Here is a 10,641-nt window from a genome sequence, read left to right on the forward strand (position 1 = left end):
TTTTAAAAGGCATGGAGTTCTGGGTGTGTATTAGCTGAAGTCAATATATTTGATATTAATCTACAAATACCAGAGAAAGACAGCAAGCGCCCGTGGGTCTTTTTTCTCATGAATAAGATTGGCCAGCTTTGAGCTAATACTCTGTTTATTTGACATTTTTACAGCTCCAATGATTATCTAAGCTTTATTTCAATAAAAATACATGGGAGAGCATGCCATGAGTGTCCTGGTTAAAGGAATTAGGTATATGAATTCTGGTGATTTTCACAAGTCGCAAAATTTGGCAGTGTACAAGTGACTATATAGGATTTGGGGCAGGTAGAAATCCTTAAAACAATGAAAGACAGGGAGGATATCAAGTCTGTACACACTTCATAAATCTGCAGGGGGTTCTGAATAGTTCACATACACTAGTAATGCAGCACTGGGCTCCTGCGGTTTAGCAAAAGGGTGGCAATACAATATCTGCAGAATCCAGAACTGCTACACATTATTTAGCCATTTCAGGTGCCTGCCAGCTGTGGAGAAAAGGTTAACTTACTAACAAGAAGAGCAGACAATCCAAAACATAAGCACTTGAGAATTTAATTTTAGATAGAATTTCACTTGCAGAAGTTGCAAAAATAATTACTTTCAGCTTCAGCTGTGAGCAGCAGCCATGCAGATCTCAAAAATAAAAAATACGTATAATTGCATGCTTCTTCCCCTTTAATTTTTAACATTCACCTTGCTGTGCCTTGCCTTTTCTATCTGTCTTACCTATTTGCACAGTACTACCCTCAGTGAAGGTTTTGCATGTCTCAGCAACGCCTCCACTTTTTGGGGGTCTGCTGGTCTCACAGAACCACAGGTAATAATGGTCAGTGAAAGTTACAGACCACTAATATTCCCAGAAGGACACTGCACTACTGATGAGTGGATGAGATAAAATATATACTAACCTTTGCACAAAATGATGGTCTGGCAATTAAGAGGCAAAGGATTTTCTTTGTTTCATGTGTGTGTCATCCCTCTCCAAAATGTGCTTTGTACTTGGAGGAGCCTTTGAGCTCTTCCCTCACCTGAGTGTAAAAAATATCTGAAAGAAAAAAGGAATTAGCATAGGAGCCAGGCAGACTGCATGTTTTGCTGTGTACAAACTCGTTGAGGAGGAATTTTAGCTTGTAAGATTCTGCTCCACTCCATGCTCCCAGCCAGCAGCATTTCCTATGTACAGGTGGAGGGCTCAGCAGTACTAATCTCCACCAGGAGATTATTCCTCACAGGAATCATTCATTTCCCATGTATTTCCACTCAAAATTAAAGTTGCTGACAGTATCTCAAGACACTGAATTCCAAAAGGTAGGGGCTCACTGGGGACCCAGCTATGCATCCCTGCAAGGAAGTGTCTGACAAAGAAAAGGCAATAATGGCTTCAGGCCAGATACACGAAGCTGCTGCTGCTGGACAGTCGTCTTTGGTTCTGGTACAAATGGTTAACAGGTGAAATGGCTGCAGAAGAGGAGGTTTGTGTCCTCCTCTTGAGGCATGGGCTCCCTTACCAACCTGATATAACGTTTCACTAATCAAATTTCTTCTCAGAAAACAAATATGGAAGGGCCTGCCCCCAGCTGAAACATGTCACTGGAGTAACTAAGCCCTCCCTTACAGTATTCACTGGTTCTTTATTGCAAGGAGCTGCGCTGGTGACTTGGATTTTTGGGGCCTGACCTCTGAGTCTATTGAAACAGAGGGACATCAGTCAGCTTCAGCAAGGTTTGGTTCTGGCCCTGACAAGCCTCATAATAAGCAAACAAATACCACAGTTCATCCGTGTTTCAACAGTTAATAATTAACCCTTGCCATAAGCTGATGAGAAAAGGTGGCATCAGTGGACCTACTCTCCTCTTCCTCTCTCTATCTTTCAAGAGACAGGGATGGGACTTTTACAGTCCCCATTACTATTGTGTCTGGGCACTTCAGAGCCTGCTGCAAGCACCAGGTTCCCTGTGCAGCATCTGCAGGTTTGTAGGTTTTCTGGTGGAATGGCTCATTCTGCCCATATGTCCTGACCTGGCTGAAGGGCTGCAGGACCAAGAAAGGGACCTGATGGACCATGCAGGCCACAAGGCTCCTGCAGCCATGTGCATTCGTAGAGCGCAATGTCCCCTGTGGTCATGTTGGTCCTTAAGGACTTCTCTGAAGCTGTCCTAGGACTGCTGTCCCCTTTGAGTGAGGAACAAACATTTCATAAGACTATTTTTTCCTTCAGGTGTGGTGGGGCAATGACCATAGGGTTACCCACTGCTAACACTGTCCTTGCCTGTGTGTGTGCTTTCTGACCATCATTCTTCTGTTTTGTACTTGTGCTTGACGTTATTTTCCTCTGGTGTATTTTATTTTCCATTTGTGGAAAGGCATTTACATTAACAGTGCAATTGCCATGAAAAACGGACTGCCTCATCTCAACTACAACTTCGAAGGAGATGAGAATCAAGAGTGATTCAAATTTTAAGGGAAAGAAAATGTGATTTAAATGATGCAAAAAACTTATTTTGTATATTAAAGCCTCCCTGAATAGTTAAAGTTTCAACAGTTTAGCTAAAAGCAGTGTAGCAAGAGACTCAGAATTGATTTATAAAAACAGCCTTACGCTTTAGCCGGGCCAGATTTTACCATCCTTTCTGGTGTTCATTAGCATCTCATTGCACATGTCGTCCCATTGATCCCGATGGAACAAGCCCACACAATAGAGTCCTATTCAAGAGTGGTGAAGGCAGCCCCTACGCCCATCCCCAAACACTGAGACATGGCAAAGGTTTGTGAATAGGCTGCAGATAATTTTTGTTGTGTCTTCTAGAATTTGTACTAGCCTATTAACAACCCGTAAATATTCACTCGAGACATGCATTGTTTAAAATTGAGATACAAAATGAGACAAGGATTTTTTTCTTTCTCTTTAATGAGTCATCCATGCTCTCTGATGTCTAGTGGAAGAGATATTCAATAATTTCTATGGCTTTATTTGTTTTCACTAGAGCTATTAAAAATGAATTTTATTATAGTTATTTGTGTCTGAGACAGCAAAACATTTCAATCTTTAGGCTTTGTACCACTAGCATTCTCACTCTGGCCTAAAATAACTTTAATCTGTTGAGAAGCTAACCCAAACAGCAGTGCATCTGGGGTTTCTAATGGGGAGGACTGGGGGGGGACGACCTCTCATGTACTCTCTGTCTGTCTTCTACTTTGCTTATAGCTGATATTTAAATACTCTATGTGACTTCAGGACTAACTCAGTAACTGTCTGCTGGCTGCTGAAGCAATGAGGGAGAGGGTTCTTAAAAGCCAGTGGGTTAATTTTTGTAACAAGTGTAAGCTGACAGAGAGAGTTCATAGGGACGGGAGTGCAGACGACTGTAAGTGATGTGAACGGCAGGAAAGAAAGACAAAGAAATTTGCCTATTTTAGAGTGTTAATATTTTAAGTAGGAATATGGGCCTAGAACATAAAGGCAGAAGAGAAAACAAATGCAGTCCTTTGAGCAGCATTATTATCCTATTATATATCGCAGTAACAAGCCCGCTTTGGTCCAATGTGAAGAGTTTGTTTGTCAGGAATGCCAGATTTAGCCCATTCTGCATATGCAAAGTGTGTGCCACAGTCTTAGCTCCACATATGTGAACTGTGCATCGCAGTCTTAGCCCTGTGACTGATGGATGCTTGCGATATTTTGGAGGTCGTGCAAATTGTACCAGGCACCTAAACCAAACTATTTAATGGCTGCATATTCAAAAATAATCTCTCTCTCTCTCTCTTTTTTTTTTTTTCTTTTTCTTCTTAAATTCCAAGGACAGCAAAACATTTCACAGTTGACTAATAAATACCATGGCCCATCTGAAAGCTTTAGAATCATTCAAACTGATTTTCTATAAAATTTTCTTGAAATAAAATATATGTTTCAGGTGAATTTGCTACAGGCAAAATAAAAGAATGAAATGCAAACTGTTGATTAAGTGTTTTTATTGTTTACAGAAACAAATTTCAGGCTTTTGATAGCAAATGTCATATATCAGAGGATTAGCAATTAACACGTCTCTGAGTAATTAGTCTCTGGCATTTTAAATTTTATTACTAAATTTTAATGCCGTATTTTTTCAACAAGTTTTGCAAATCGGTATTTAAATACGGAAAGCAAAATGTCATCCTTAATTAGCTGAAATGCCCATCAGTTATTTAAGGTTGTCTGCTCCTCGGGAGCAGTATCGAGGATGGGCCCGATCCTGTTGTCATGTGTAGGCTACTTCGATCTGAGAAAGATTTCCATTTTCGGACTTAATAAAAAAGTTGACAACGGGTTTGAAAATACATGAATGGGGAAGAAAATTTCCTGTGTCCAGACAGCGGAGTATTATTTCCAGACTTATCTGCCTGGAGAATTTGACTACAGTCATCAAATTCTCGGGCAGCCTTCCGATCCCTTTCCAGTTGTACGGCAATTTGATAGTGCCCTCGCAATGCCCGACTTCTGCAAAACAAATTCGTGATGAACACAAGAGTTAAAATAGTATTTTACCCCGTTCTCTTGGAGGAACAAAGCGTCAGACGACGAGGTACTATCAATCTGAATTACACTCTCAATCTAAATGCAATCCAGCAACACATTTTGAGCAAAAGCAGCGTGCGGTTCGTGTCTTGCCTTAAATAAAAGGAATGCTGTTCAGAAACGCGACCAAATTTAGGCTGCAGCCCCCAGTGCAGCACAGCACAGCCCGTCCATCGCAGCGCTTGCCTCACCGGCAGCTGGCTGGGAGCTTTCTGGTCCTCGGAGCAGAAAGCAGCGACCCGCGTTTCTTTCCTAAACAGAATCAACAACGACCTTATCACAACGCTAACACCCGTAACTGTTTTATGCTAAAAGCACAGTTGTCAAAATGTCCAAATTAAATTACAAGCAAACGGAGAGAGCGAAAGCCGTAAAACCTAACAGCCTTCTAACAAACCCGCAAGAAAAATACTCAACACTGATTTAACCGCTCCTCGCGTAATGAACCCAAATCCGAGTGGCCGGCCAGGTCGGCAGAGCGAAGGGAAGCACGATGTGCTGCTATTCCTTCACCGAAACGCAGCGCACGGGAAAAGTACGTCCCGTTTGCCGAAACTCCGAGAATTCAAAACCAGGCACCGAAAAGCGAATCCGTGAATTATCGTCCGAGAGACTGCATCCGAAAACTCGCGGCTTCCCTTCGGGGACACCCCTAAAAACCCAACCCGAGTCTCGGACCCGCTGCGGGCGGCGGGGAGCGGCGATGTTCCCGCACCCGAGGGGCCGCGCACCCCGAACTTCGCCTTTCCCCGGCGAGCACACTCCCCTCCCTTGCCACAGCTCTCCGCCTTTGGGAAACCAGGAATTAAAAGGACGGATGGGTGAATGTTACTTCGATTTAGCTACCATTTTCGCCCTTCTGCTGCGCCCCGCTTCTGGAAACGATTTTCCCAATCCCCAATTAATTTCGTTGCCGCGGCTGTCGGGGAAAGTTTTGCTAACCCGAGATCCCCCCAGCTCCACGGTTCTCTGCCCAAACCCCCGCCGCCCCGTCCCGTAAAGGGTATGTAAAGGGGGCTGCCGCCCCCCGCCGGACCCTCCTGTTGCACCCCCCGACGGCATCTCCCGTTCCCCATCCTCTGCCCCTGTCGGAGACGAAGCCCCCCGGGGGCGGCGTTTGCCCCGCTCCGGAGCCGCGGTCGCGGTGTGCTCCCGGGACCGGGCTGCGTCCTGGGGGAGGCGGATCGGGATTGGGATCGGCCAAGGGGTCTGCAAATGTCTCAGAAGGAGAAAATCCGCGTGGGTTTACGGCTTTCGCGGCGGAAGCAGGATAAGGAGAAGTCGGTTTCGGTTGTGTCTGGTGCACCCTCCTAAACAGGGGGTGGTCTCATGTGGGTTTCTCTCCTTTCGTATCTTTTCATTTTCTTTTATTATCTTGTTTTTTTTTCCTTTTCTTTCTCTTTTATTAACTCATTCTTTTCCTTTTCCTATGTCTTTCTTTTTCTTTTTAAACTTTCTATATTTCTTTTCTTTTTTTTTCTTTTCTTTTCTTTTCTTTTCTTTTCTTTTCTTTTCTTTTCTTTTCTTTTCTTTTCTTTTCTTTTCTTTTTTCTTTTCCTTTATTTTCTTTTCTTTTATTTTCTTTTCTTTTTTCTTTTCCTTTCTTTTCTTTTCTTTCTTTTCCTTCTTTTCTTCTTCTTTTTTTTCTTTCTTCTTTCTTTTCTATTTCTTCTTTTCTCTTCTTTCCTTTAGTTTTCCTTTCCTTTATTTTCTTTTTTCTCTCTTTTCCTTTCCTTCACTTTCTTCTCCTTTCCTTTCTTCTTGCCTCTTCTCACCGCGGGATCTACTGACAGCGCTGAAAATCAGACGGCTTTAATTTTCCTCAGCAGACTAAGCACAGTCAGACTCAGACGGATGAAAAGTGTCCCCCGTTTCCCTTCCCCTCTCTCCCCGGCGCTTGGAAACTCTTCACGGAGGAGCGCGATCCTGCCGGAGAGCTCTCCCGGGGGCCCTACGCCCCTGTCCGCAGGTGGACGCGCACCCGACGGCTCCCCCCGGGGCCTCTCGCAGGCGTCGGTGCGCCCCGTCCCCGGAGGCAGGAGCCCGGCGCTCGCTTCCCGGGGCGGAGGGACGGCTCGGGAAGGCCCCCCCGGTCCCCCCGGTCCCCCGGCCCGCAGCAGGTCCCTCCCCGCCCACGGCCCGTCCGCCCCCCCGGGGCCGTGGCCGAGCTCCGGCCGTGTCCTGCGCGGAGGGCGGCGACACCCGCCGCAGGTGTCCCCGCCAGCCCGTCCCTGTCCCCGTCCCTCCCCGTCCCACCGCCGGCCGGAGCAGAGCCCGGCCGGTGCGCGGAGCCGGTTACTCACCGGGGCGAACACCTCGGGCCTTTGGGCCGCCCGCAGCCCCCCGGCCCCCCGCCCGCCGCCTGCCCCGAGCCCCCCCGACGGCCCCGCGACGCGTCCCGCGGCCCCCGGCCCGGCGGGCGCCCCACGAGCGAGCCTGGACGGGGGGGACCGGGGGACGGGGGGGACACGGCAGACAAAGCGGGGAGTCCCCCCCGCCCCGATCCCTCCCGTCGCAGCGGGGGCACTTCCCCGGGCCGCCCCCGGCTGCTGCAGCCCGGGGCCAGCTCGGCCGGGCGGCCCCGAGCAGCCCCCCGCAGCCCCCGGTAGCCGGGCTGGGGTTTTATATTGGAAATTAAGGGCAGGGGGAGGAGATGGCGGGCACTCGGAGCGCTGAGTGTGCGGTGTCAATCAGAGGGGTTTTGTGTCTCCTCGGCTCCCGATGGTCCGTGGCTGAGGTGTCCCGGGTGGCACCACAATGAATATGAATAGGGGTCCTTGCTAAATGGGACAGTCAAAGCGCACCGCCCTGAATAATGGCACGTCATCCTAACTAGACCATTATACATAGGAGGGCTCCTTTTGTCTCTGCTCTCTGCTGCAGCGCTATAAAAGCCCCTCTTTTTCAGGCTGAGGTTAGTCCAAGCACACACTAACTAGCCATCCTGTAAACAGGCTGAGCGGCCGGGGGAGGCTGGCGAGAGGGGGCCGGGGGCTTTTTTTCCTCCTTCCCCAGCTCTCCCAGCCCGCTGCTCGCCCAGCCCGCCGCCCGCCCGCTCCTTTTTCGTTCCTCTTTCGTCGCTTTTCGGAGGGGACTTGCCTCGTTCCGCCACCTCCGGAGCAGGGAAGAGTTTCTTGCTCAGACGCCCGAATACAATGAATTCTGACTCCAGCTCTGTCTCCAGCAGAGCTTCCTCGCCAGACATGGATGAGATGTACCTGAGGGAGCACCACCACCACCACCACCACCACCACCACCAGGACAGCCGGCTCAACTCGGTCTCCTCCACCCAGAACGACCTGGTGCAGAAGATGGCCGGGGAAGGCCTCTCCAGGACCGGCTCCAAGGCCGGCGGGGAAGGCAGCAAGTACAAAATCAAGAAGCAGCTCTCGGAGCAGGACCTGCAGCAGCTGCGGCTGAAGATCAACGGGCGGGAGAGGAAGAGGATGCACGACCTCAACCTCGCCATGGACGGGCTGCGGGAGGTGATGCCCTACGCCCACGGGCCTTCCGTGAGAAAACTCTCCAAAATCGCCACCCTCCTGCTGGCCAGAAACTACATCCTGATGCTCACCAGCTCGCTGGAGGAGATGAAGAGGCTGGTGGGGGAGATCTACGGGGGGCACCACTCGGCCTTCCACTGCGGCACGGTGGGACACTCCGCCGGGCACCCTCCCCACGCCGCCGGCACCGTGCACCAGGTGCACCCCATCCTGGGCACCGCCTTGTCCTCGGCCAACACCTCCTCGTCCCTGCCCGCCTCCCTGCCGGCCATCGGCACCATCCGGCCCCCCCACTCCCTGCTCAAGACCCCCTCCACGCCCCCCGCCCTGCAGCTCGGCAGCGGCTTCCAGCACTGGGCGGGCTTGCCGTGCCCCTGCACCATCTGCCAGATGCCCCCCCCGCCCCACCTCTCGGCCCTCACCGCCTCCAGCATGGCCAGGATCTCGGGGGACACCAAGGACCTGCTCAAGTGACGCCGCGGGGCCCCCCCGGAGCCGGCTGGGGCGAGGGGCGAGGGCGGCAAGGACCCCCCCGGGGGCGCTGCCCGGCGGCGGCGTGCCCTGGGACGAGGAACGAAATGAGAGCGACAACGAGCAAGCCCCGCTGGAAAAAGAAGAAGAATAGATGCGATGTAAATAAGTCCTTAAAACGGATGGGGGAAAAGGAAAGAAAGAAAGAAGAAAAAAAAAAAAAAAAGACATGGTTGTCACTGTAGTGTTCGCAGCCACGCAGAGACGATGAGATCGGTTTGGGGCTTCTTCTCCTTCTTTTGCGGGATTTTCCTTTCTTTTCTTTCGAACGGCACCGCCTCGGGAGCCTCCTGCTCCCAAGGGCCCAGGCAGCCCAGCGGGTGCATGCATGCTTCTGGCCGGGCTCCCCCGCCGCCCTGCGCGGCCGGCCGGGCGCTGCTCCTCGCAGCGCGGGCTGCCGAGACAATTTGGGAAAGTTTCCTCGCGGTTTGGGCGCGATGCGGGTTTTGTTTGCGGGTCCTTTTCTTCTCCCCTCTGTGTCCGCTTGAAAAAAAAAAATAGAGAAGGAAAAAGAAAAAAAAAAGGAGAGGGGGAAATTGTGCAAAACGCAGCACAGCCCTCCTCCGGGGCTGCCTTGCCAAATCTCCATCTCCTGCCCCCAGTGAGGTCCGCTAGCTCAGCTGGCTGGGGTCCTCGCCGCTTATTTCTGTCCTCGGTTTTGTTCTGTTTTGCTGTTTTTCTGTTGTCGTGTTTCGTTTTGGTTTTGCATGCGGGGGCGGCTCTTGCCAGACCGGTGACTTGTGTTACTAAACCTGCGCCTTGGCTGCTCTTTATTCCCTTTTCGGTACGTTTCCCTGGGCATTTGCTTGAAATGTTATTATTATTATTAATTTCGTTCGTTCGTTCGTTTGTTTTCGGTTAGGGCCTCAAAGACAACACCGTGTCTTTATTTTTTATATATTCTTGATAACTATCGATATATTTATTATGGACCAGTGTTTCTGGATGAGATTTCCGAATAAAATAATAAAAAAAAAATAATAATGAAACACGAGCTGCTCGTTTCTCCTTTGTCTGGGACCGCGAGCCGGGAAAACGAGCCTCACTTTCCCTCCCTGCCACTTTTCGGAACCGGCCAGAGGAGGCTGCGACCCCCCCCTCGGGTGGCCGGCGGTGGCAGCGCCGCGGAAACGGCGACAAAACCCGCAGCGAGAGCCCGGGAGCAAGCGGAAAGGGGGCAGCGGCTCTCCCCTGGCATCCCGCTGCCGGCCCTCTGCCGGGGGGGTCGGAGCAAAGCAAGAGCCCCCCCAGGCTCGGCCGCTGCTGCCCCGTGAGCGCCGGGAGCGGGGCAGGGGCTGCGGCTTCTCCCCGCCCGGCCCCGGCTGGGAAATTGGGGTGTGGGGTCCAGGCGGCGAGGGGGGACACGAAGAAACGCGGAGGGGTATCGACAGGGGAGGGGGGCCTTTAAACAGAGGTGCCAACAAGTTTTGGATGGAACCGTAAGGGAACCGTGCCGGTAAAAGGGGTAGGCAATGCTGGAGAGCCCGGGTCGGTGTTGAGACATCAGGAAACAAACACAAAGATCTTACATCGAAAGAAGAATGTGTGTTTGCTCTGAAAACACAACAAACTAACGAATTTTGTTGTAAAAAAGACACTTCCCAGCTGAAGCAAATTCTTCCAGCACTTCAACAAGATGGTCAAGAGATGCTGTAGTTTCCTTCCTTCCTTCCTTCCTTCCTTCCTTCCTTCCTTCCTTCCTTCCTTCCTTCCTTCCTTCCTTCCTTCCTTCCTTCCTTCCTTCCTTCCTTCCTTCCTTCCTTCCTTCCTTCCTTCCTTCCTTCCTTCCTTCCTTCCTTCCTTCCTTCCTTCCTTCCTTCCTTCCTTCCTTCCTTCCTTCCTTCCTTCCTTCCTTCCTTCCTCCCCATCTTTCCTCCCCATCCTTCCCCTCCTTTTCGTTTCCAGCAATGCCCCTTCCCGGAAGGTTTCTCCCGGCCGGCTCAGTGCCCTTCCCTGCCGGGTCCCCCCCGACGCCTGCCGCCGGAGGCTCTCCCCGCTCAGGACCCACCACCCGGGGCCGGT

General features: G+C 50.9%; 1 protein-coding gene across 1 annotated transcript; it reads left to right on the top strand.

Moving 5' to 3' along the window:
* Positions 1-5,915: 5,915 nt before the first annotated feature.
* Positions 5,916-9,600, top strand: OLIG3 (oligodendrocyte transcription factor 3). Its single transcript, XM_068677304.1, has one exon. The coding sequence runs from the start codon at positions 7,741-7,743 to the stop codon at positions 8,560-8,562; it is 822 nt and encodes a 273-aa protein (XP_068533405.1). The 5' UTR covers positions 5,916-7,740; the 3' UTR covers positions 8,563-9,600.
* Positions 9,601-10,641: the final 1,041 nt, after the last annotated feature.

This window comes from Anas acuta, chromosome 3, assembly GCF_963932015.1.
Source record: "Anas acuta chromosome 3, bAnaAcu1.1, whole genome shotgun sequence".
NCBI classification, from domain to species: Eukaryota; Metazoa; Chordata; class Aves; order Anseriformes; family Anatidae; genus Anas; species Anas acuta.